This window comes from Schistocerca piceifrons, chromosome 3 (assembly GCF_021461385.2).
Source record: "Schistocerca piceifrons isolate TAMUIC-IGC-003096 chromosome 3, iqSchPice1.1, whole genome shotgun sequence".
NCBI classification, from domain to species: Eukaryota; Metazoa; Arthropoda; class Insecta; order Orthoptera; family Acrididae; genus Schistocerca; species Schistocerca piceifrons.
Window position 1 is genome coordinate 927298168 of NC_060140.1, and position 26842 is coordinate 927325009.

At 44.7% G+C, this 26842-nt stretch overlaps 1 protein-coding gene across 1 annotated transcript in view; it reads left to right on the forward strand.

Annotated features, from left to right (window-relative positions):
• The first annotated feature begins 9140 nt into the window (after nucleotides 1-9140).
• LOC124789230 (facilitated trehalose transporter Tret1-like) overlaps nucleotides 9141-26842 on the forward strand; it is a 130705-nt gene continuing 113003 nt past the window's right edge. Inside the window, exon 1 of the mRNA XM_047256524.1 lies at nucleotides 9141-9300. Within this exon, the coding sequence (XP_047112480.1) occupies nucleotides 9141-9300 (160 nt within the window). The remainder of the gene's footprint in view (nucleotides 9301-26842) is intronic.

Below are 26842 nucleotides of genomic sequence, written 5' to 3' on the forward strand. Positions count from 1 at the left end.
CCCTTTCTACAATTCCAACTACCTGTTCTGTCCTGCGGATTTAACCAGGCGTTTCAGTTGTAAATGGTAATTTTGGACTGTTTAACTCTGAATTCTCGAGCTGTACAAATAAGGATCTTGGAGGTTTATTCTCCATGAAATCTTCCAGATGAATATACAGGGTGTTTAAAAATGACCGGTATATTTGAAACGTCAATAAAAACTAAACGAGCAGCGATAGAAATACACCGTTTGTTGCAATATGCTTGGGACAACAGTACATTTTCAGGCGGACAAACTTTCGAAATTACAGTAGTTACAATTTTCAACAACAGATGGCGCTGCAAGTGATGTGAAAGATATAGAAGACAACGCAGTCTGTGGGTGCGCCATTCTGTACGTCGTCTTTCTGCTGTAAGCGTGTGCTGTTCACAACGTGCAAGTGTGCTGTGGACAACATGGTTTATTCCTTAGAACAGAGGATTTTTCTGGTATTGGAATTCCACCGCCTAGAACACAGTGTTGTTGCAACAAGACGAAGTTTTCAACGGTGGTTTAATGTAACCAAAGGACCGAAAAGCGATACAATAAAGGATCTGTTTGAAAAATTTCAACGGACTGGGAACGTGACGGATGAACGTGCTGGAAAGGTAGGGCGACTGCGTACGGCAACCACAGAGGGCAACGCGCAGCTAGTGCAGCAGGTGATCCAACAGCGGCCTCGGGTTTCCGTTCACCGTGTTGCAGCTGCGGTCCAAATGACGCCAACGTCCACGTATCGTCTCGTGCGCCAGAGTTTACACCTCTATCCATACAAAATTCAAATGCGGCAACCCCTCAGCGCCGCTACCATGGCTGCACGAGAGACATTCGCTAACGATATAGTGCACAGGATTGATGACGGCGATATGCATGTGGGCAGCATTTGGTTTACTGACGAAGCTTATTTTTACCTGGACGGCTTCGTCAATAAACAGAACTGGCGCATATGGGGAACCGAAAAGCCCCATGTTGCAGTCCCATCGTCCCTGCATCCTCGAAAAGTACTGGTCTGGGCCGCCATTTCTTCCAAAGGAATCATTGGCCCATTTTTCAGATCCGAAACGATTACTGCATCACGCTATCTGGACATTCTTCGTGAATTTGTGGCGGTACAAACTGCCTTAGACGACACTGCGAACACCTCGTGGTTTATGCAAGATGGTGCCCGGCCACATCGCACGGCCGACGTCTTTAATTTCCTGAATGAATATTTCGATGATCGTGTGATTGCTTTGGGCTATCCGAAACATACAGGAGGCGGCGTGGATTGGCCTCCCTATTCGCCAGACATGAAGCCCAGTGACTTCTTTCTGTGGGGACACTTGAAAGACCAGGTGTACCGCCAGAATCCAGAAACAATTGAACAGCTGAAGCAGTACATCTCATCTGCATGCGAAGCCATTCCGCCAGACACGTTGTCAAAGGTTTCGGGTAATTTCATTCAGAGACTACGCCATATTATTGCTACGCATGGTGGATATGTGGAAAATATCGTACTATAGAGTTTCCCAGACCGCAGCGCCATCTGTTGTTGAAAATTGTAACCACTGTAATTTCGAAAGTTTGTCTGCCTGAAAATGTACTGTTGTCCCAAGCATATTGCAACAAACGGTATATTTCTATCGCTGCTCGTTTAGTTTTTATTGCCGTTTCAAATATACCGGTCATTTTTGAAACACCCTGTAGGTACCAGCCACCGTGTTAACATCATTCTTGGACAACTAGAGAACTTTGTTGTTAATTTAATGAGACATGCAGATTTGATGTAATTTCTAAGACCTTTTAACTTGTCCCACTTTTCCTGGTTAGGCGACCTATTAAGAAATAAAAATAATCTCTTGTATACGCAACTGTTTAACTTCACTGTGGGTGTGGTCCTTGTGCACAGTGGTCAAGTACGTGGATAATTATTCATTTATTATTTATTGAAAGCAACGAACTTTGCACGCACTCATCTTGAATCAATAGGAATGGGCCTTACTAAAAAAGAGCAGCAGTCAGTTCAATGGCAACACTGATGATCCAGGATTGTAGTTCGGACGGCACAGTGAAATACCTCTTGGAGCACAAAAAGTTGGAGTGACCGTTTTGTCCCATTATAGATTCACACATTCTGGAACTAACAGCTGCAGTATATGACAGTGGGCACAAACTTCTTATTGCGCATTGATGTTTTGAGTTTATCAGCATTTTGTGGGATTTTACTGAGATTTTTGTATTGTGTGTGAATATGTTTTTTGTATTGCGTGTGAATATTTTGTATTTTTATGTGAATGTATTCTCATGTGTAGGTTTATTTGTTCATGTTAAATATTGGGAGTAAGTCTCAATTTCAGCTCTTTCGTGACGGATGAAGCTAGTTGAGTGTGGTCTAGAGTGGCAAGAAACAATACTAGGCGGGAAGATTCAGCAGATTCAGAGGAACTGATGTTGGGATTTTTGAGGGGGAGGCATCAGCAATGGTTGCGTTGCCCGTCGCCCAGGAAACCGTAAGTCAACAGAGCAAAAAAGCAAGATTTGCGAAATGGAGTTGATAGTAGCACCTAGCGCTCTCGACCCATGGAATATGGCGGATATTCCATTGCGGGCAAAGCAGATGCTAGGAAGAGCAGAAGTCGACCAAGAAAATACAGAGTCAGACAGGAAAACGGAAGAGGAAAGAGATAGAAGAACCGAGGAAAACAGGAAACGAGCAGAAACAGAAAAGAAGCGCAGGAGGACAGAAAACGGTTTAGGGAAGAGATGGCAACATTACGAGAGGAATTCAATGGTCATGTTATATTGGCAGACGAAAAATTGTTTGAAGTTCGTAATACAGTTGAAAGCAACGTGACCAGGCTGATCCAGAGTGAAACAAATCTGAAGAAAGTAGTCTGTACTGTGTGCAGATGATTGACGTTTCCACAGTTAGTTTGACCATGTACCAGGGTGAAATCCAGTTTCGCAGGATAGAGCGGATGAGCTAATGTTTGTGGAAAGAGGCCGTAATGAGTTACTGTTAGTTGCACAAATACACAAACTTTTATTTTCCTGAGAACGACTTAATTACACATTGCCTTGAATAAAACAATACGCTTGAAGGCCTAGTTAAGAAAACTTACGATACCTCCTGGGCTGAGGACCCAAAACCACACAAAAACTAGAACGGCTGAAGGCCTGAACACAAGTTATTAAAAATTACTTTAAAGAATACATGCGGCCGAAGGCCTTTAAAAGTGAAAATAAATACTTGGCTGAAAGCCACACGCAAGACACTGAACAACTCAGGACTTATGGCCTGGATAAGAAATTAAAAAAAAATTTTTTTTTAATTATTTTAAACAAATCAGTTTTGAAATCTTCATTTAAGACGGCTGAAGGCCTTATCTCAAAAACAGTTCACATAAAGTCATGGCTGAAGGCCACACTCTCTACTTCAGACTAAAATGAAAATTACGATCTAAAACCAACGGAAGAATGGTGCTCAGAAGTGTTCCAAGAGTCAGCCAGAGGAGGTAGCTCTAATGTAAGGTGAGGTGAGACAGGCAGCCAAAAGTAAGATTAAAAAATCGGATGGCAACCCGACCCAGGGACAGCTGAAGGACCGCTCAACAACCTAATCAATTCCCTTCCGCCCGACCAATGGCATGGCAACAGAAAGTATCAGCCGAGGACGAGGATACCAGCACCATTACATCTTCAAAATTGGCATCTAAAAACAGCCAAGGCACAATAACCACTCTAAGAAAAAAAGAATGAACAAATAACTAATTGAAACTTCCTGGCAGATTAAAACTATGTGCCCGACCGAGACATCTTTTACAATTTCACCAGTTAATTCTTGTCTGTCGGGTGTGATAGCTATACTTCTTTTTTTTTCCGCGGGCAAGTGCTCTACAGTCTTTTTTTTTTTTTTTTTTTTTCGGTGTTACAGTAACAAACATAAACTGCTTCTAGCATTTTTTTAAATATATAAGACGATAACTTTATAAAATAAAATTTTCTGGGAAACGTAAATAAGTGGACTTCCTTCTTTTTTTACATAATAGTGAAAAAATAAAATAAAATATCCTTCTTCTGTCAGTACAAAACAATAACGTTCTACGTTCCTCTTTTAGGCGCGTACCTCACTAATCCCGTCATACCTCTCGTTGGTGTCGGGTACGTCTTCACGTGTGTTTGTGGATCCTCTCCACTGTCCTGGTCCTTTCGTGTTCTGATACTTATAGACAATAATTACATTCTCCTACCCGGGACACCCCAGCTGGGTGGGGGATCAAGCAAGGCACTCCCTAAAAAATTTGCGTAATATGTCCGATATCTCGGATGTCTCATAAGCTGTGAGTGATGTTCCTGTAGTACGGCCCAAAAGTCAAGCACATTCGTACTGCCGTCTCGGAAAAGATAACGCACAGTCAAACCTCGAATCCAAGTCACTGCGTTTGTCTTCGTTCGGGGATAATATGTCCTATCTGGGAGAAGTAGTGTGCGTGGTTCTATTGTTTGCGGCCCCTCCCGAAGGAGGAAGGCGATCATTTTTTTGACCAAACACCATACGTCCGCTGAAGGACCGCATATCAGGCGATGCTCCTCAGTGTCTATAACATTGCACTGCGGACACAGTGGCTCGTCCGCCATATGAATTCTATGCAACCTGGAACGAGTCACGTACTTCCCATTTACCACCTGATACCACAGTGTGCGCGTTCCCATATCAAGGTGTGGGTGGTGCACTGTACGCCATACCACTGACCACGTAACTGTTGGTTGGCGGCGCTCTACGGCGTTATTCGGCCGTCGTCGAGTCAAGATGTGATATACACTCCAGGAAACGGAAAAAAGAACACATTGACACCGGTGTGTCAGACCCACCATACTTGCTCCGGACACTGCGAGAGGGCTGTACAAGCAATGATCACACGCACGGCACAGCGGACACACCAGGAACCGCGGTGTTGGCCGTCGAATGGCGCTAGCTGCGCAGCATTTGTGCACCGCCGCCGTCAGTGTCAGCCAGTTTGCCGTGGCATACGGAGCTCCATCGCAGTCTTTAACACTGGTAGCATGCCGCGACAGCGTGGACGTGAACCGTATGTGCAGTTGACGGACTTTGAGCGAGGGCGTATAGTGGGCATGCGGGAGGCCGGGTGGACGTACCGCCTAATTGCTCAACACGTGGGGCGTGAGGTCTCCACAGTACAACGATGTTGTCGCCAGTGGTCGGCGGAAGGTGCACGTGCCCGTCGACCTGGGACCGGGCCGCAGCGACGCACGGATGCACGCCAAGACCGTAGGATCCTACGCAGTGCCGTAGGGGACCGCACCGCCACTTCCCAGCAAATTAGGGACACTGTTGCTCCTGGGGTATCGGCGAGGACCATTCGCAACCGTCTCCATGAAGCTGGGCTACGGTCCCGCACACCGTTAGGCCGTCTTCCGCTCACGCCCCAACATCGTGCAGCCCGCCTCCAGTGGTGTCGCGACAGGCGTGAATGGAGGGACGAATGGAGACGTGTCGTCTTCAGCGATGAGAGTCGCTACTGCCTTGGTGCCAATGATGGTTGTATGCGTGTTTGGCGCCGTGCAGGTGAGCGCCACAATCAGGACTGCATACGACCGAGGCACACAGGGCCAACACCCGGCATCATGGTGTGGGGAGCGATCTCCTACACTGGCCGTACACCACTGGTGATCGTCGAGGGGACACTGAATAGTGCACGGTACATCCAAACAGTCATCGAACCCATCGTTCTACCATTCCTAGACCGGCAAGGGAACTTGCTGTTCCAACAGGACAATGCACGTCCGCATGTATCCCGTGCCATCCAACGTGCTCTAGAAGGTGTAAGTCAACTACCCTGGCCAGCAAGACCTCCGGATCTGTCCCCCATTGAGCATGTTTGGGACTGGATGAAGCGTCGTCTCACGCGGTCTGCACGTCCAGCACGAACGCTGGTCCAACTGAGACGCCAGGTGGAAATGGCATGGCAAGCCGTTCCACAGGACTACATCCAGCATCTCTACGATCGTCTCCATGGGAGAATAGCAGCCTGCATTGCTGCGAAAGGTGGAGATACACTGTACTAGTGCCGACATTGTGCATGCTCTGTTGCCTGTGTCTATGTGCCTGTGGTTCTGTCAGTGTGATCATGTGATGTATCTGACACCAGGAATGTGTCAATAAAGTTTCCCCTTCCTGGGACAATGAATTCACGGTGTTCTTATTTCAATTTCCAGGAGTGTATATCACGTGCCGTCGCCGTCCTGGTAGTCGGTAGTTCCATATGTACATAACTGTGTTCCACAAAGAAAGTTCGCATATGGGCAAGCGATGGTGAGATGTGAGCCACCGCTACCGGAGCCGAAAGCGAAGTTGGAGCGAGTTCGTCTGTCAAGCTGCCCGTCAGACTTGTCTGGTGTCGTGTCCACATCTTTATCATTGTGGTTACATAAATATCCACTGCTCGGTCGCGTACGTGGACGAGTCCAAGACCTCCACGACTACGAGGAAGGGTGAGGGTTTCGTATCCTACCTTAAAAAGCAGACCTGTGCTCACAAAATATCCTAGTGCCGCCAGGATTCGGCGGGCCAACACCACCGGCATAGGAAGAACTTGTGCCAGGTGGGGGATGCGAGAGGTTAGATAAGTGTTGGCAAAGGTGACCCGTTGTATCATATCCAGTGCCCTTAACCTGTGACTTCGGACACTCGCACGAATTGTTTGCAGAAGATGTCTGTAACTCAGTGCCGCCGTGCGTCGAACGTCTGTAGTGAAGATAATTCCTAGGCATTTCATCTTCTTGATCGGCTGTAATGGTGCTACACTTCCTGTCGGGAGTCCTCTCCCGATGTTCATCGCTCCCGACTTTGCCATGTTCAGGCGACTTCCCGTAGCCATACAATACAAATTAATCCAATGCAAGGCCACTCTTGCCTCGTCGCCGGACCTTGCTAAAAACACTAGGTCATCTGCGTATGTTCGGCATATAAACGTGTTGTGCCTTATCGTCATTCCTTGGAGTCGATTCCGGAGCCCGCAAAGCAGCGGCTCGACAGCGACGGCATACAATATCGTTGACAGCGGGCACCCTTGTCTGACCGATCGTGAGATGGTGATGGGCCCCACCAAGCGTCCATTGATGAGCACTTTGGATGCGGCTCCGTGGAGTAGTCTCATGACGACGGTGACAAAACTTTCCGGAAACTTCATTTTCGTCATCACGGCCGTGAGATAAGCATGACTCAGCCTGTCAAATGCGCGATCGAAGTCTATCGATACCAATACACCCCGGAGACGACATGTTGAAGCCAGTGCGATAACATCGCGGTAGTCGCTGAGTGCCGTTTGTAAATTGCTAGCTCCTCCTAGCTGGGTTTGGTCGAGTGAAATCACTTGGTGTATCACGCGTTTAAAGCGTGCTGCAAGTATCCTGGCGTAGATCTTGTAGTCGCAATTAAGAAGGGTCAGTGGCCGGTAGGCCTGTATCCCTGTGCCGCCAGATGGTTTGTGGATGGGGATGATCATTCCTTCCACGAAGGAGGGTGGAAGAGTCACGTTGGGAGACATCAATTCGCAGTACATGGCAGTCCATCGTGTAATCATGAGATCTTTAAATGTACGATAAAACTCTAACGGAAACCCGTCGGGCCCCGGCGATTTGTGCGACGCTCCCTTATCAATCGCTTCCATTAGGTCGTCAACTGAGATTTCACCTGTTAACTCCAGGTTGGCCGACTCGTCGAGACACGCGGAGAGCGTTCGTCGGACCTCATGAAAGGATACCTGATCGTGTTCCGCTTCTTGATAGAGATGACCGTAGTGTTCCACGAAAGCGTTGGCAATGTCTTTTTGCGTTGTCATGCGGCGACCATCGGGCAGTACGACCGTCTGTATTAAGGTTCTGCGGCTACGTTGTTTTTCTCTGATAACGTGATACATCGACGGGGATTCTCCACGGACGCGTTCAAAGGCCCTTGCACGGATTGCGACACCCTCCAGTCGGCGACGGGTTATGGAAATTATTTGGGCCTGTGCTCGTTTTATACCGGCACGACGCTCCTGTGAAGGTGCTTGTACAGAAAGTTCGCGCAGCATCGTGAAATAAAATTCCGTCGTGTATCGCCTCCACATCATCTGCTCTCTTCCGTATGCATTTAACGCTCGGCGCAATGCAGGCTTAACGCATTCCAGCCGCCACTGCAACGTCGTCGGATATGTCGGGAGGCGTCGTTCACACACGTGCCAAGTGTCTTCGACTAAGCGTCTGCACTCAGGTTCCCTGAGGTGCGCTGTATTCAGTTTCCAAACACTGCGACTCCTCCACACTTGTTGACGACTCAGGGAGACCGTGCATATATATGCTAAGTGATCTGAAAAGGCGACAGGCCACAATTCCGCATCGAGGATCGCAGGTTCGAGACGACGTGTTACGTAAATGCGATCGAGACGACTTGCAGAGTGACTCGTGACGTAGGTGTATCCACGTCTGTCGCCATGTATCTTCTCCCATGTATCAATGAGATTCATGTCCTGTATGAGTTGCCGCAGCTCCGGGCACGAAGTATAACGTGGGTATTGATCTTTTGGTGCGAGCACGCAGTTGAAGTCGCCTCCAAATAAGACATGTTCATACCGACCTAAGAATAGTGTTGCAATCTCCTCTGCGTAAAATCGGGATCGGTCGCGCCGTCTGTCTGACCCCGACGGTGCGTAAATGATAACTACCGGTACTCCCAGCACTGTGAGCGCCAGTCCTCGCGCTGACGGCAGGTACACCACGTCCTCGGCTACTATGTCGCTATGTAGAAGTATCGCTGTTCCGCTGACGCCGTCGGTAGCAGGTGTAATGTACGTATCGTACTCATAGAGGTCGGGGAAGCTCTCAACACATACTTCCTGCAGCAGAACGATGTCGACGTCTGACGCATGCAACATGTCTCGTAATAATTGCAATTTGACAGGCGTTCTGATCGTATTAATATTAATAGAGGCTGTTCGATATGCCTGCCGCTGTTCCTCAGTGCGTAAAGCGCACATGAACGCTTATGTTAATTTGTGTGCTGCTGCCCGGTGACATGCTGTCCGTGCGTCAGTCTGCATCTTCTGCGCGGTTAACATCCGGTGGACGCAGCACTCGCCATGGCGGGTGCGTCGTCGGTGTGGGGGTCAGTATCGGACTCGTCGGCCCAGTTCCTGTGCTGGTGGTCCAGCTCCCGTCGTGTCTCTCCTGCCGGGCTGACCGAAGGCGGTGGCGTCGCTGCGTTGGGTGGAGGGACTCCTTCCGTCGGCTTTCCGTCCGGTGTGTCTGTATTCAACCCCTGTGTAGCATGATTCGCGTCGTACTGCTGTGTGGGAGGTAGAACCTCCCGTTGCGCATCCGGATGCACTGTATCGACGTTATACCCAAGTCCGACTGACCTGGACTGCAGTAAGCAGGTATCCGACGGCGCTAGCCGTCGTTTCTTGTGGCGCTTCGGCGATCGTTGTTTGCGCGTGTGCGCCTCCGTATCCGAGTGCGGAAGTGACTCCCGGTGCTCAGGGACGAAACCAGCTGTCGGCACAACAGCAGGATCAATTTCCATTTCTCCTACCGATCCTTTCCGCTCGGTGAAGTGCGTCGTCGGCGCCGGAGCGGCCGAGGTGTGCGTCGTTTCGTCACTGGAGGCGGTCTCTGCCGCAGTCGGGTGCCGTAAACTGTCAGGATTCTGTAGCTGGTCATTCTTCGGGATGGGATCCGTTCGAAACGCGTCCGCATACGTTAGTGGCAGCGGCGTCAACGTGGACGGAGGTACGGGTTCACCGTTTGGAACTTGCACTATCCTCCGCTGCATACATTCGAAACGGACGTGGCCCTCTTTCCCGCAGCCTGAGCATGTTTTGGGTTGTCCATCGTATATGACTATAGTTCTGCATCCGCCGATGAACAAGTACGAGGGTACATGTTGTGTCAGTTCTATTCTGATTTGACGCACCCCATTGCGAACGGGGTAAGTCGTGAAGTTGGACCATTTTTCCTCAACGTGGCTAAGCACTCTTCCATATGGGCGTAAGGCATCAACGACCAAGTCAGACGGAACCTCGAAGGGAAGTTCGAAAATACGTATGTTTCGTAAGCCCAGTCCTGCATGATCAATAGTGACTTCTCCAACATGTCCATCAGAGTGACGAAATTTGAGTCCATGTTTAGTATCTCGGATGATTCTGTCACATACTGCATCGTTAATCAGCTTGACGTAAACGACACTGCTCACTATGGAGAGGTGGATTCCGATAAGTTCGTTGTAGTCGAGTTTAACTTCGTCTCGTAGAAACCTTTCTATTTCGTAGGCTTTCGGTCGCGCATATTCATTCGGAAAACTAATCTTGAGAGTCGACTTTCGGTATGCATGTGCCATTCTATATCGAGTCGCCTAAACGCACGAGTACGCCGAAGAGGTAAACAACTGCGCGAGCGCGAACTTCTCCGGCAGGGACGTAAACAGACGTCCGTGCCGTAGCACCGCCGAAGGCAGACTGGTTGGTTGTTTTGGGGAAGGAGACCAGACAGCGTGGTCATCGGTCTCATCGGATTAGGGAAGGATGGGGAAGGAAGTCGGCCGTGCCCTTTCAGAGGAACCATCCCGGCATTTGCCTGGAGTGATTGAGGGAAATCACGGAAAACCTAAATCAGGATGGCCGGACGCGGGATTGAACAGTCGTCCTCCGGAATGCGAGTCCAGTGTCTAACCACTGCGCCACCTCGCTCGGTGGACTCGGGACCTTTGCGTTTCGCGGGCAAGTGCTCTACCATCTGAGCTATCGAAGCACGACTCACGCTCGGTCTCACAGCTTTACTTCTGCCAGTATCTCGTCTCCTACCTTCCAAACTTTACAGAAGCTCTACTGCAGAGTGAAAATCTCATTCTGGAAACATCCCCCAGGCTGTGGCTAAGCCATGTCTCCGCAATATCCTTTCTTTCAGGAGTGCTAGTTCTGCAAGGTTCGCAGGAGAGCTTCTCGTAAGTTTCGAAGGTAGGAGGCGAGATACTGGCAGAAGTAAAGCTGTGAGTACCGGGCGTGAGTCGTGCTTCGGTAGCTCAGATGGTAGAGCACTTGCCCGCGAAAGGCAAAGGTCCCGAGTTCGAGTCGCGGTCGGGCACATAGTTTTAATCTGCCAGGAAGTTTCATATCAGCGCACACTCCGCTGCAGAGTGAAAATCTCATTCTGGAAATAACTAACTGACTGTCGAACTACATGCCTTGCCGGACAGCATCAGCATGGCGAGGAAAAACACACTGCCGGAAAACTACGCTAACGACCAGGGCAGGTAACTGAGGCGTTAACGGCCACAAGGCAGAAAATACCGCTGGTGCACTTCATTGATGAGTAATAACTAACTTAACAGCTGCAGACCATACAGGAAGACGGCTGCAAAATTTCGCCGACTCCAACACACCATACGTTGCTGCTAGCTGGAACGGCTCAGGAAGCAACAACCTGCAATGAACGAAGAGAAGTCACAGCAGTTGAGTTTCATAACAGGTTAACTGATCACTCAACTTCAGTGTCCAGGTTCGGTGGGCAACGAACTTTGTAGCTCTCGTAGCTAGTGCCTCACATATCCGACCGCATGTGTACGCCACCAGCTGCCCTAGCCTGACACCGTGATTTCCCTAAATCGTTTCAGGCAAATGCCGGGATGGTTCCTTTGAAAGGGCACGGCCGATTTCCTTCCCAATCCTTCCCTAACCCGAGCTTGCGCTCCGTCTCTAATGACCTCGTTGTCGACGGGACGTTAAACACTAACCACCACCACCTGGCCTGACACCACGCCGTGGAGACTTCCTCGCTGCTCTGTCCCAACCGACCGACTGTGTCCAACACGCAGAGAGCGTTACAATAACTGGTCAGTCAAAACCACAAGCTACACACGGTTCCGTGGGAACACTTGCACAAACAACTCCAATGATACTAAAACCAGTCACTGAGGAACAACAAAGACGAATCACAAGTCGACACACACACACACACACAGAGAGAGAGAGAGAGAGCGAACCCAGATGCGGTCAGCGACCAAACACACGTCGTCCAACAAGATGACCGACCGAACAGCCAACCAGGGTCGTCCCCACTCAAGTCACGTGTGTCGGCAACGATAGGGCGAGTCATGGCTGTCCGGACCCCACTGCTGCTCTGTCCTGCTGGCCGCTGTGGCCGAGCGCTTCTAGGCACTTCAGTCCGGAACCGCGCTGCTGCTACGGTCGCAGGTTCGAATCCTGCCTCAGGCATGGATGTGTGTGATGTCCTTAAGTTAGTTAGGTTTAAGTAGTTCTCACTCTAAGGGCCTGATGACTTCAGCTGTTAAGTCCCATAGTGATTAGAGCCAGTTTTTTTTGCTCTGTCCCCACTCAACTCCCGACACGCGACGACCCGGAAATACTAGTGGTCGCTCCGTAGATAATATGACAGTGCTCTTACCGATAAGCGTTGCTGCTGTCACTCACAGGCAAGCAAGGCAGCAACTTCCAAGGGAACCTCCCCATCGCACCCCCCTCAGATTTAGTTATAAGTTGCCACAGTGGTTAGACCTTGAAAAACTGAACACAGATCAATCGAGAAAATAGGAAGAAGTTGTGTGGAACTATGAAAAAAATAAGCAAAATATACAAACTGATTAGTCCATGCGCAACATAAGCAACATCAAGGTCAGGAAGAACCCAGGAGCGCCGTGGTCCCGTGGTTAGCGTGAGCAGCTGCGAAACTAGAGGTTCTTGGTTCAAGTCTTCCTTCGAGCGAAAAGTTTAATTTTTTATTTTCAGACAATTATCAAAGTTCAGGCACTAGCACATAATCAACTTCGCTCTCCAGAATTCGAGGACATGTTCAGATTTGCTTGGACATATGCAGGATTTGACGATCTACACTCGGAAAAATTTGAAAACGTTAAAAACATATGTTTTGACAGAGCACAGGGAAAAGTGTGCGACTGTGAGACTTTTGGATTCATTTGTTGCAGTTTATGCGATAATGGAATGTAGTCAAATTAAATCGGGTGATGCTGAGGGAATTAGATTAGGAAATGAGACACTTAAAGTAGTAAAGGAGTTTTGCTATTTAGGGAGTAAAATAACTGATGATGGTCGAAATAGACAGGATATAAAATGTAGACTGGCAATGCAAGGAAAACGTTTCTGAAGAAGAGAAATTTATTAACATCGAGTAGAGATTTAAATGTCAGGAAGACGTTTCTGAAAGTATTTGTATGGCGTGTAGCCATGTATGGAAGTGAAACATGGACGATAAATAGTTTGGACAAGAAGAGAATAGAAGCTTTCGAAATGTGGTGCTACAGAAGATTGCTGAAGATTAGATGGGTACATCACATAACTAATGAGGAGGTATTGAATAGAATTGGGGAGAAGAGGAGTTTTTGGCACAACTTGATGAGAAGAAGGGATCGGTTGGTAGGACATGTTTTGAGGCATCAAGGGATCACAAATTTAGCATTGGAGAGCAGCGTGGGGGGTAAAAATCGTAGAGGGAGACCAAGAGATGAATACACTAAGCAGATTCAGCAGGATGTAGGTTGCAGTAACTACTGGGAGATGAAGAAGCTTGCACAGAATAGAGTAGCATGGAGAGCTGCATCAAACCAGTCTCAGGACCGAAGACCACAACAACAACAACATGTGACAAACTCTTATGTTTTCATCACTTTTTTGGGAGTAATTACCACATCCACAAGAAAACCTAAATCTGGCAACGTAGAAGAATGTTTTTACCCATTCGCCAAGTGTACAAGTTAGGTGGGTCGACAACATATTCCTGTCATGTGACGCACATGCGGTCACCAGTGTCATACAGAATATATCAGACGTGTTTTTCTGTGGAGGAATCGGTTGACCTGTGACCTTGCGATCAAATGTTTTCCGTTCCCATTGGAGAGGCACGTCCTTTCGTCTACGAATCGCACGGTTTTGCGGTGCGGTCGCAAAACACAGACACTAAACTTATTACAGTGAACAGAGACGTCAATGAACGAATGGACAGGTCATAACTTTGCGAAAATGAAGAGCAATTTTTCGTTCGTGGGGAGATTTGAACCAAAGACCTCTCGTTCCGCAGCTGCTCACGCTAACCACGAGACCACGGCGCTCCTGAGTTCGTACTGTCCTTGATGTTGCTTGTCTTCGCGTGGACTACTCAGTTTGTATATTTTGCTTATTTTTTCATAGTTTCACACAACTTCATCCTGTTCTCTCGATTGATCTGTGTTCAGTTTTTCAAGGCCTATCCACTGTGCCAACTTAAAACTAAATCTGAAGGGGGTGCGATGGGGAGGTTCCCTTGTTAGTAATGCCAGTAAATCGAATAAGAAAGGAGGTGGCAGTATCATAAACACAAGATGACAAGCAATAAACGCATGAACAAGAGCCGCGCACGGCTCAGGGGGGATTCAAAGAGTAACAGCAAACTATCTTTTGCGAAGCATTTGTTTCACTTACAGACACAAACAAGATGTCTTTTTTCAACATAACTACTGTCCTTCTCGATATACTTGCACCAACTTTTCTATTCCATCCGAATAAACGATTTTCGGTTGTGCCCGCGACCAACAGCGCACCACTTCTTTAACCCCATCATCACTTTCAAATCGTCGTTCTTCAGGAGTCCAACAACATAGCAGTCCGAAGGAGAGGGATCAGGACTGTACTGGAGAAGCAATACGACCTGAAATCTCAGTTTCTGAATTACGGAAAGAGCTGCAGCGGCGTGCGGAGACGCGAGCTGTCGTGAAGAGTAAGAACGCTGTAACGCTGGAAATGGATATCCTCCTATTTCCATCTATTGTACTATAATTTTTTTTCTTGTTTTGTTACCTCAAGATATGACATTTCTGTGTCTTTAATATATTGTAATTGTTTTACTATTTGTATATATATATACATTTATGCATGTCGATGTATAACTGGTTTGTTTTGTAAATATTATTTGTGTTTTACGCTGGGTCTTGCCTAGGGAAAACTATGCTATCGAACGAATACATCGATAGGTCGTGTGAAGAACGAAAATGTTTAGGATCTTTGGTAGTGTTAACTCTGTCGCGTGGAGCGCGGGCAGAGGGAGTCTGGCTGGGGTAGTGCAGTGGAGCAGGTGTGTTGTGTGACGCTGCCGCGAGTTGCAGCGCTTTCGGGGTTTGGCAGCATGTGACTGCGCTCGACTTGCCATGATAGTTTCTGACACGGTGTCGCGGACGGGAAGCATTAGCTGGCGCACATCAAGAGCCCGTTTCGCCTGGTGACCGTGTCGAGAAGAAGGCGCACCAACATCCAGCTTCTGCAACAGCGACGGCCGACAATGAGTGACTGTCGCCACCTCCTCGATCGACGGCTTCAAACTTTCAATCAACCAACAAGAAAGACTGGAAGCACGTAAAGTTTTAGAACTGTATGGCAGTCTTCAGCTTTTAAAACTGTTCAAATCACAAAATTACAGCAACGTAGAATGAACCTTCGTTGCTCATTGTCCGAATTGCATTACCAAGCAGGGTCCCTTCCTTTTCCGGAATGAACCCGAGTGTCGTTGAAATTCAAACGCCAGCATCATTCGATTTCACTGCTTTAATTTCAAAGTTCAGTTAAGGTATTCATATCTGGCTACAATATTTAGATTAAACAAGCACAAATTAAGAGTGCGAGTTTTGTTAGCATATTTTAGCTTACCTGTGACTGCAGCTCAGCTTGGTACGTACTAAATTTTACTATTGTTAATTGTTCAGAATCATTTAATTCAAGTTCAAAGTTAAATCTCTTATTTCTAAATTGCGTAGATTCAAGTAGCTTTTGAAATGATTGTTGAGGTAGCCCAAGACTAACCGTATTTTACTGAATTTCGATGTGCTTCAGAAAGAAAGCTCACTATTAACTTCAATCACTAAATTAACTTTCGATTTTCCGGTTTTATTAATTCTTTTACTAAATTAAGTCAGTGTGTAGCGAAATTTATCACTTCTGGCAAACTTTCAGTTTTCACACTACACGTGTCAACCTTCAGTTGCCACGCTTCTTGTGCTAATTATATGTGTAATAACCTTTCTTTTTCAGTTACTATAGATTAGATTAGATTAGATTAATACTAGTTCCATGGATCATGAATACGATATTTCGTAATGATGTGGAACGAGTCAAATTTTCCAATACATGACATAATTAAGTTACTTTAACAACTTTTTTATTTTTTTGTGTTTTTTATTTTTTTATTTTTTTAAATATTTTTTCTTAATTTATATCTAAAAATTCCTCTATGGAGTAGAAGGAGTTGTCATTCAGAAATTCTTTTAATTTCTTCTTAAATACTTGTTGGTTATCTGTCAGACTTTTGATACTATTTGGTAAGTGACCAAAGACTTTAGTGCCAGTATAATTCACCCCTTTCTGTGCCAAAGTTAGATTTAGTCTTGAATAGTGAAGATCATCCTTTCTCCTAGTATTGTATTTATGCACACTGCTATTACTTTTGAATTGGGTTTGGTTGTTAATAATAAATTTCATAAGAGAGTATATATACTGAGAAGCTACTGTGAATATCCCTAGATCCTTAAATAAATGTCTGCAGGATGATCTTGGGTGGACTCCAGCTATTATTCTGATTACACGCTTTTGTGCAATAAATACATTATTCCTCAGTGATGAATTACCCCAAAATATGATGCCATATGAAAGCAATGAGTGAAAATAGGCGTAGTAAGCTAATTTACTAAGATGTTTATCACCAAAATTTGCAATGATCCTTATTGCATAAGTAGCTGAACTCAAACGTTTCAGCAGATCATCAATATGTTTCTTCCAATTTAATCTCTCATCTATGGACACACCTAAAAATTTAGAATATTCTACCTTAGCTATATGCTTCTGATTAAGGTCTATATTTATTAATGGCGTCATACCATTCACTGTACGGAACTGTATGTACTGTGTCTTATCAAAATTCAGTGAGAGTCCGCTTACAAGGAACCACTTAGTAATTTTCTGAAAGACAGTATTGACAAATTCATCAGTTAATTCTTGTTTGTCAGGTGTGATTACTATACTTGTATCATCAGCAAAGAGAACTAACTTTGCCTCTTCATGAATATAGAATGGCAAGTCATTAATATATATTAAGAACAACAAAGGACCCAAGACTGACCCTTGTGGAACCCCATTCTTGATAGTTCCCCAGTTTGAGGAATGTGCTGATCTTTGCATGTTATGAGAACTACTTATTTCAACTTTCTGCACTCTTCCAGTTAGATACGAATTAAACCATTTGTGCAGTGTCCCACTCATGCCACAATACTTGAGCTTGTCTAGCAGAATTTCATGATTGACACAATCAAAAGCCTTTGAGAGATCACAAAAAATCGCAATGGGTGGTATTCGGTTATCCAGATCATTCAAAATTTGATTGTGAAAGCATATATGGCATTTTCTGTTGAAAAACCTTTCTGGAAACCAAAGTGACATTTTGTCAGTACTTTATTTTTACAGATATGTGAAGCTACTCTTGAATACATTACTTTCTCAAAAATTTTGGATAAAGCTGTTAGAAGGGAGATTGGATGGTAATTGTTGACATCAGATCTATCCCCCTGTTTATGCAAAGGTATAGCAATAGCATATTTCAGTCTATCAGGGAAAATGCCCTGTTCCAGAGAGCTATTACACAGGTGGCTGAGAATCTTACTTATCTGTTGAGAACAAGCTTTTAGTATTTTGCTGGAAATGCCATCAATTCCATGTGAGTTTTTGCTTTTAAGCAAGTTTGTTATTTTCCTAATTTCAGAGGGAGAAGTGGGTGAGATTTCAATTGTATCAAATTGCGTAGGTATGGCCTCTTCCATTAACAGCCTAGCATCTTCTAATGAACACCTGGATCCTACTATATCCACAACATTTAGAAAATGATTATTAAAGATATTTTCAACTTCTGACTTTTTGTTCGTAAAGTTTTCATTCAATTTTATGGTAATACTGTCTTCCTCTGCTCTTGGTTGACCTGTTGCTCTTTTAATAATACTCCAAATTGTTTTAATTTTATTATCAGAGTTGCTAATTTCAGACATGATGCACATACTCCTGGATTTTTTAATAACTTTTCTTAATATAACACAGTAGTTTTTATAATGTTTGATAGTTTCTGGGTCACTACTCTTTCTTGATGTCAGATACATTTCCCTTTTCCGGTTACAAGATATTTTTATAGCCTTAGTAGCCATGGTTTGTTACAAGGTTTCTTACGAGTATATTTAACTATTTTCTTGGGGAAATTGTCCATAGGACTGGCGACCGTAATTTCCCCCAAATCCCAAATATCTAATTACCGCTAGTTAATTGTTAACGTAACGGCCGCACATTTACTTTCTTTATTAACTTTACCCCTTTTCAAAATTAATTTCCACCAGTTTCATTTACATTTTTCCTTTCAGTTAAATGTAACCCTTTCCTCCCTCCTTGCGACAAATTGACTTCGGTGGCGATTGCTTTTCCCAAATTTCCATTAGGTACACGCGCTTTAATTTTTCACTGTCATTAAGGTCGATAAGTGAGGGGGAGGTTACAACGCCTCCAGACAGAAATCCTTTGTGACGGCTCCGTATCCCTGGCTTCAGCTCATTCTCTAACATTGCGCTGTACCACGCCCTGTTCACTGTTTCATCTCTTTGCTGATAGCGTTCTAGAATCGGATCATTTACATCCCAGAAAGGGCGGAAAGCATGTTTGCGGCAGAGGGTTGACACTTGAATTTCTTCTTGTCTGGAGAATACATGTGTCGCCATTCTGAAGACAGCCTTTTGCGTTGTGGTTCATGGTGATGCAGCCAGGATTCGTCTCCTGTGACGATACATGTCAGAGAGTCGTCTCATTGAGCGTTACATAGCGCCAGAAATGATGTGGCAGCCAGAACACGCGACATCTGGTGTTCTCCAGTGAGCATTGTAGGCACCCACTGCACACACGAATACGGTACTTGAAAGCCTCACTAATAATGGCATGAGCGGATCCGACTCTGGTACTTAGTTCCCTGGCTAATTCTAAAGAAATACGCCAGTTCTCACGAATCATGGTGTCAGCGCGTCCCACATCCTCGTCAGTAACGGCCATACTGGGACGACCAGAACGTTGCTCACCTGTGACTGATATATGTCCACTTTTGAAGGCATCTGCCCACCCGTACACTCTTCTCTCACTACTGCAGCTATCTCGAATTCAGTTATTGCCTTTGTGGTGTCACCGCCAGACACCACACTTGCTAGGTGGTAGCCTGTAAATCGGCCGCGGTCCGTTAGTATACGTCGGACCCGCGTGTCGCCACTATCAGTGATTGCAGACCGAGCGCCGCCACACGGCAGGTCTAGAGAGACTTCCTAGCACTCGTCCCAGTTGTACAGCGGACTTTGCTAGCGATGGTTCACTGACAAAATACGCTCTCATTTGCCGACACGATAGTTAGCATAGCCTTCAGCTACGTCATTTGCTACGACCTAGCAAGGCGCCATTATCAGTTGCTATTGAGATTCTAAAGAATGTACAGACAAGAGCTACGTTCAACATTAATGGATTAAAGTTAAGTATTCCACCAAGTACCACCTTTTTTCTGAAGTCTACATACCTTGTCCTGTTCCAGACCTCACGCCAGCCTGCGTGAGCTTAAACGCGTGCCTTTCGGCTTCCTCCAAACCCCGTGGGTTGGCTCCTGCCAACCCACAACAGCCTTTCTATATTTGTCCCTATTTATTGCGTCGATTTCTCTAAGTCCAAGTTCACCGAGGTCTTTCCTTATACCTTGCAACCAATAATTGGACGTTTTCCTCTGTTGAATTATACTGAAGATTTTCCTCGTTAATCTGCCATCATCCATTCTCACCAGATGACCAAAGAACACCAGCCTTCTCATTTCCGTTGTGACTGGTTTAATAAATTGGTAGATCTTCTCATTGCTCATCTTTACCCATTTTTCACCAATTTTTTTGTGTCCACCAAGAATCTTCCTCAGAATTACTCTTTCCTTCTTCTCGAGCTTATCTATTAGTCCTTTGTTCTTGAGGGGGAGTGTTTCTGCTGCGTACTGAACTTCTCGTCACTGTATTGTAGTGTAATAACTTTGCATTTCGAGATAGGCATTTTTGTTGTACAGCTTCTGTGTTGAAATATATTATATAAAAATCGTAGAATTTGTAATGTAACATCGGAACACTGTATTAATAGTAACCTAATACTGTTCAAAAAATGGTTCAAATGGCTCTGAGCACTATGGGACTCAACTTCAAAGGTCATCAGTCCCCTAGAACTTAGAACTACTTAAACCTAACTAACCTAAGGACATCACACACATCCATGACCGAGGCAGGATTCGAACCTGCGACCGTAGCGGTAGTGCGGTTCCAGATTGTAGCGCCTAGAACCGCTCAGCCACCACGGCCGGCCCTAATACTGTTGCCTGATGATGCAGTTATCGATAATAAAAAAAATCTCAGTCAGATCCTGATAAGTTTCAAAAGAAGAGCAAAGTTTGGAAAATTGCTTTAAATGTTCAGAAACGAAAAATTGAGCGCTTCACAAAATGAAAAAACATCGTATCTCATGACTGAAATATTAGTCAATTAGAGAATGTCTGAACGGTTAACACCAGACACATAGCCCGACAAAAAAGTGAACCACGTGCATGGTGGGGGAAGGGGAAGAACTGAAATGAAAATTCACGGGTTGGGAGGGTATACGATGTTTGTACAGCGATTACAATGTAGAGGCAACATGGTTGTATGAGCCCGCTTATCAGTATCAACATCTACATCTACATCCATACTCCGCAAGCCACCTGACGGTGTGTTGCGGAGGGTACCTTGAGTACCTCTATCGGTTCTCCCTTCTATTCCAGTCTCGTATTGTTCGTGGAAAGAAGGATTGTCGGTATGCCTCTGTGTGGGCTCTAATGTCTCTGATTTTATCCTCATGGTCTCTTCGCACTAGTATGACGTCGCACCCCTTCTGACCTGGATGCATGCACTGATTTGGTTGGGGAGAGTGTCTTGCACAACCAATGTGACGGTCATATGAGTTAGCGATCACCTCCAAACAACATGTTTCTAACTATTTTCAGTTTCTTTAATTTATGATCAAATTACGGCGAATGAAAAGTAAGATTCTCGATGATGGCAAGAAATTCCTCTTTTTCGTTGATTCCCTGAGTACGCAGATGAGTTCGCGCCTTGACTGGTTACAGAAAACAATCCAGCCAGCTAAAAAAATGAAATGATCGTGCTGCATTATTGACCGAGAGACCCCCTTCTGTCACATGGTGCAACTGAAGAAAGAATCACAACACCAGGAAGGAAATGAGCGACATAAGCGAAGGTTGGTAGGCATATTTCTCCATCTGAAAGAGGACGTCTATTCAAATTCCGCACCAGCCACATAAGATTAGCGCTAGTAGTGCCACTGTGAAGATGCAAATCCGGCAGGTTTTAAATAAACGCTGCTACAATCGTGAGCATTAGTTGCTATTGAGACTGTGAAACGTCCCCTTAGAAAAATTAATGAAATACTATGCTGGTAAACCCCTTATGTTATTTGATTTTCAAACAGCTGAACAAAACTGAGCGTACTCAGACATTTCTCTCTTTACTTATTCCGATCATCACTAAACTGACACACAATATTTTTAGCGCAACGCAGTCTCACTTTCAATAATCCCTACAAAAGGATGACCCTGACTAACAATAACCTACACCTTTCATGAATAACTTACCTCACAAAAATCTTCGTTACTCGAACTACTGCAATACAGCGAGCGCCAATGCTGCCAGCTAAATAAAAGTTGATAACCACTGAAGGCACTAACTACTGATAGGCATAGTTAGCAAATGAAACAGATGGCGGAGTTTTGAGAGCGGATATATATATATATATATATATATATATATATATATATATATATATATATATATATATATACACACACAGGGTGATTCAAAAAGAATACCACAAATTTAAAAATGTGTATTTAATGAAAGAAACATAATATAACCTTCTGTTATACATCATTACAAAGAGTATTTAAAAAGGTTTTTTTTCACTCAAAAACAAATTCGGAGATGTTCAATATGGTCCCCTCCAGACACTCGAGTAATATCAACCGATACTCTAACTCGTTCCACACTCTCTGTAGCATATCAGGCGTAACAGTTTGGATAGCTGCTGTTATTTCTCGTTTCAAATCATCAATGGTGGCTGGGAGAGGTGGCCGAAACACCGTATCCTTAACATACCCCCATAAGAAAAAATCGCAGGGGGTAAGATCAGGGCTTCTTGGAGGCCAGTGATGAAGTGCTCTGTCACGGGCTGCCTGGCGGCCGATCCATCGCCTCGGGTAGTTGACGTTCAGGTAGTTACGGACAGATAAGTGCCAATGTGGTGGCGCTCCATCTAACATCTCCAGATACTGTAGTCCAGTTACAGTAGCACCTTCGAAGAAAAAGGGACCAAAAACTTGATTGGCTGAAATGGCACAGAAAACGTTCACCTTAGGCGAGTAGTTGACGTTCAGGTAGTTACGGACAGATAAGTGCCAATGTGGTGGCGCTCCATCTAACATCTCCAGATACTGTAGTCCAGTTACAGTAGCACCTTCGAAGAAAAAGGGACCAAAAACTTGATTGGCTGAAATGGCACAGAAAACGTTCACCTTAGGCGAGTCACGTTCATACTGAGTCGTTTCCCGCGGATTCTCAGTGCCCCATATACAGACATTGTGACGGTTGACTTTCCCGTTAGTGTGGAAAGTTGCCTCATCACTAAACACAACCTTTGAAACGAAAGATTCATCTGTTTCCATTTGAGCAAGGATAAAATCACAGAAATCGATTCTTTTAATCTTATCAGCTGCAGACAGTGCTTGAACCAATTTCAGACGATAAGGTTTCATAACTAACCTTTTTCGTAGGACTCTCCATACAGTTGATTGCGGAATTTACAGCTCTCTGCTAGCTCTGCGAGTCGATTTTCCTGGGCTGCGAACAAATGCTTGCTGGATGCGTGCTACATCGGCCGTCCAGAACTTTTCCCTTTGCACAAACACCCATTCTCAGTAAACTGTTTATACCAACGTTTAATACACCACCTATCAGGAGGTTTAACACGATACTTCGTTCGAAATGCACGCTGAACAACTGTCGTCGATTCACTTCTGCCGTACTCAATAACACAAAAAGCTTTCTGTTGAGCGGTCGCCAACTTAGCATCAACTGACGCTGACGCCTAGTCAACAGCGCCTCAAGCGAACAAATGTACAACTAAATGAAACTTTATAGCTCCCTTAATTCGCCGACAGATAGTGCTTAGCTCTGCCTTTTGTCATTGCAGAGTTTTAAAAAGTTGTGGTATTCTTTTTGAATCACCCTGTATATATATATATATATATATATCAGTTCATGACATCCAGTCTTACATATTTACTACCGAGCGAGGTGGCGCAGTGGTTAGCACACTGGACTCGCATTCGGGAGGACGATGGTTCAATCCCGTCTCTGGCCATCCTGATTTAGGTTTTCCGTGATTTCCCTAAATCGTTTCAGGCAAGTGCCGGGATGGTTCCTTCGAAAGGGCACGGCCGTTTTCCTTCCCAATCCTTCCCTAACCCGAGCTTGCGCTCCGTCTCTAATGACCTCGTGGTCGACGGGACGTTAAACGCTAACCACCACCACCACCACATATTTACTCTCTCTCTGATGGACACACGTTGTAGTGGGACGAAATTAAGCGTCACCTATCCACCAAAGTCAGCCCAGTTTGCAGGTGACTATAAGTTTAATTTAGTTTTGTTTATGTGTTTTCTTATTATTTGTAATAAGATGTGAATTATCTAAAAGTTTTGTATTTTTTTTATGTGTTTCATGTACGGAGAGATCGGCGCAACGAACGGGGACAGCATCTTCGTTGCCGCGACCAGAGAGGAAATTGCTGGCCGCTATACGTCGCGGGTCGACAGCCAAGGAGCAACAGAAGATCCTGGAACCGAGTTGTTGCGTCGTGTTTCTAAAAAATTAAAAATGAATTTTTATACTCTTTTTGTACAACAATGACGTCATAATGATCTTAACCTTATTGAAAAGTTAGTCACTGTCTGTCAACGCTCAAGTTCACATCTGTATGTGTAGGAAGCTAATAAAATAGTGTATGCTATTAAAATTGAAACACGTGTCTTGAAGATTTATTTATGAAGAGTTATGTGAACGGATTAATAATATATCTGACAAGATTATTGATTCAGACAGCGTTGGCCGAAACTTTGAATCTAAAAAGTTTATTTAATGTGTGATTCTGATATCGATTAGGTCAAGATAACGTGTGTCGATATAATTTTCTGAGGAGAAACAAACGAAATTTAAATTCGAAAAAGTTACGAAAACCAATTGGCCCAAGTGATGCAATTCTTTGCACACGACTCAACGGATGTTTTACAGTTTCGTTCAAGAACCATCCTATGACAATTTAAAAAGAATATGAATCATTTTTGAAGTGGGTTGTAACTGACGTGGGTGACGAAGTCTGCACATGGTCATACATATATCAAACGAAAACTACTAAAACGTCGTTACACCGCACCGTGGCGACCGTGACAGGACTTGTGTGCAACTAAGGCACACAGGTACGAAACAAAGCATCAAGAGTCCTTCGGAAGTCAACGCGAGTTTTCGTGGAGCCTTCACCAGCCAGCGGCGACTTCGCGGGTGTGGGCATCTGACGGAGTGCAGCCAAGCAGTACGGTCACGCAGTTGTTCCACGAGAAGGCGCGTCTGTTGGGCAGCAGCTGAACGCTGCAAAACCCGACAACCTTTTTTCTCACTAAACTAATAGGCCCAGTACGTCAGCTGCGGGGTGTTCCTCCGGCTGGTATTAGAGGTGTTGCTGAGGGCTTCGCCTGTCTACGGCGGTGCCGGGCGTGGTTGCAACCAGCGACGTTTCCGGTGTTCGACTCAGCGTCCTGCCGGTTGCGGAAGCGGGGTCGCAGCATCTCAGCGGCTGCATCGACGGCTGTTACATCTGCAGCCCATAGCAGCACACTGATCATCGAGAACTACAAATTACAATATTAGTGTCCGGTGAGTTTGTTTCAAGTTGGAAGTGGAGTGTTGTACATAGGAAGTGTGCTTTTATAGGATTGTTGATTACAAGTCTGCGTGTGTAAATAGTTAATATCTTACAATAATGTCGGGAAGTGAAATGTCAGACGAAGAGCAATCTATGTCCGATAGGAGCATGAGATCCCTTTTTAGGGCGATAGCTAAATTAAAACAATCTAACGGGGATTTCCTAGCTGAATTAAAACAGTCTAACGAAGAATCTACTGCTAGATTAAAAGAGGAATTAAAACAGTCTAACGAAGAATCTATGGCTAGATTAAAACAGTCTAACGAAGAATTTATGGCTAGATTAAAACAGTCTAACGAGGAATCTACTGCGAGATTGAAAGAGGAACTAAAACAGGAATTAAAACAGTCTAACGAGGAATCTACTGCTAGACTTAAAGGGGAGCTAACAAAATCAACAGACAGGTTACAGGAACATCTTAATGAAACCAGTCGAGAATTAAGTGATAAAATAGAGTCTTCTAAAGTTGAAATGCAGGAAAAATTAGTAGGACTTAGTAACAAGATTGCTGATAATTGTAAAAGGTTAGAAGAACATATCCAGGAATCGCGCGAGGAAAAAGCTCGCATGCGAAACGATATTACTGACTTAACCGACAGACTAGATAGTGTCAATATCTTAGTTGTAAATGAAATACAGAAAAATAACAATATGTTACGAGATGAATTTTCTATGCAAACGGAAACTGTTCGTAGAGAATTATTGGAATCTATTAAAGAGGTCTCTACCAAACCTGTAGAGATTTCTTCAATAGATAATGTAGAATTAGAGACATTAACTCATCAAGTAGAAAAGGACCATACCGAAATCGAAAACATGAAATCTTTAATTACTGAAATATGCAGTAATCTTGAGACTGCCAAAGATAATAATATTGACGAAGGTACCGAGCGTTCACATCGTGAACACAGTGAAGAATCGATATTAGCTAATCGCGTATCCAATACAGAAATGCGGATACAGGAAATTGCGAAACGGTTATCGGAATTAGATAATAACGAGAACATTTCAGGTAGCAGAGACAACAGTCGCATCGAATTTGCTAGCACGGATGACAACAATATGAATAAGGCAATCACGGCAAGCCAATCCGATGCAACTCCGTCTCTGCAAGCTAAACAAAATCCGACTATTTCTCTCGCAGAATGTCTGGATGACATAACAACAAATTCAAATGTAGCAAGTCGATTTCCTGTATTCAAACCAGGAGGCGAACTGCACCCTATAATCTTTATAAAAGCTTTTGAAACATCATTATCTTCTAAATGGAGTAATGAAAAACGCATTCAATGTGTAATAGGACATTTAGAAGCAGAAGCTGCGGAATGGGCAGTACTGCATAGAACTGAATTCAGGGATTGGGATGATTTTGTTAAGCAATTTGAACAAAATTATTGGTCAAGACGAAAACAACAACACTTAACTTTAGAGTTGTTAGCCCCTCCTCCATATTCTAAACGGTGGAGAGGTTATAGGAATTATTTTGAATGGAATTTAAATCGTGCTCAGTTAATTGAAGAACCAATTATTGAAAGTCATCTAATACGAGTCCTAAGTAGTAGGTTACCGTATTACATAAAGGAAAGAAAAATGTTATTCTACGATTTATACAAAACCTTAATAATGGGGACGAAACAGTTAACACCCGGGGTGTGTGGTTATATTTTAACGAC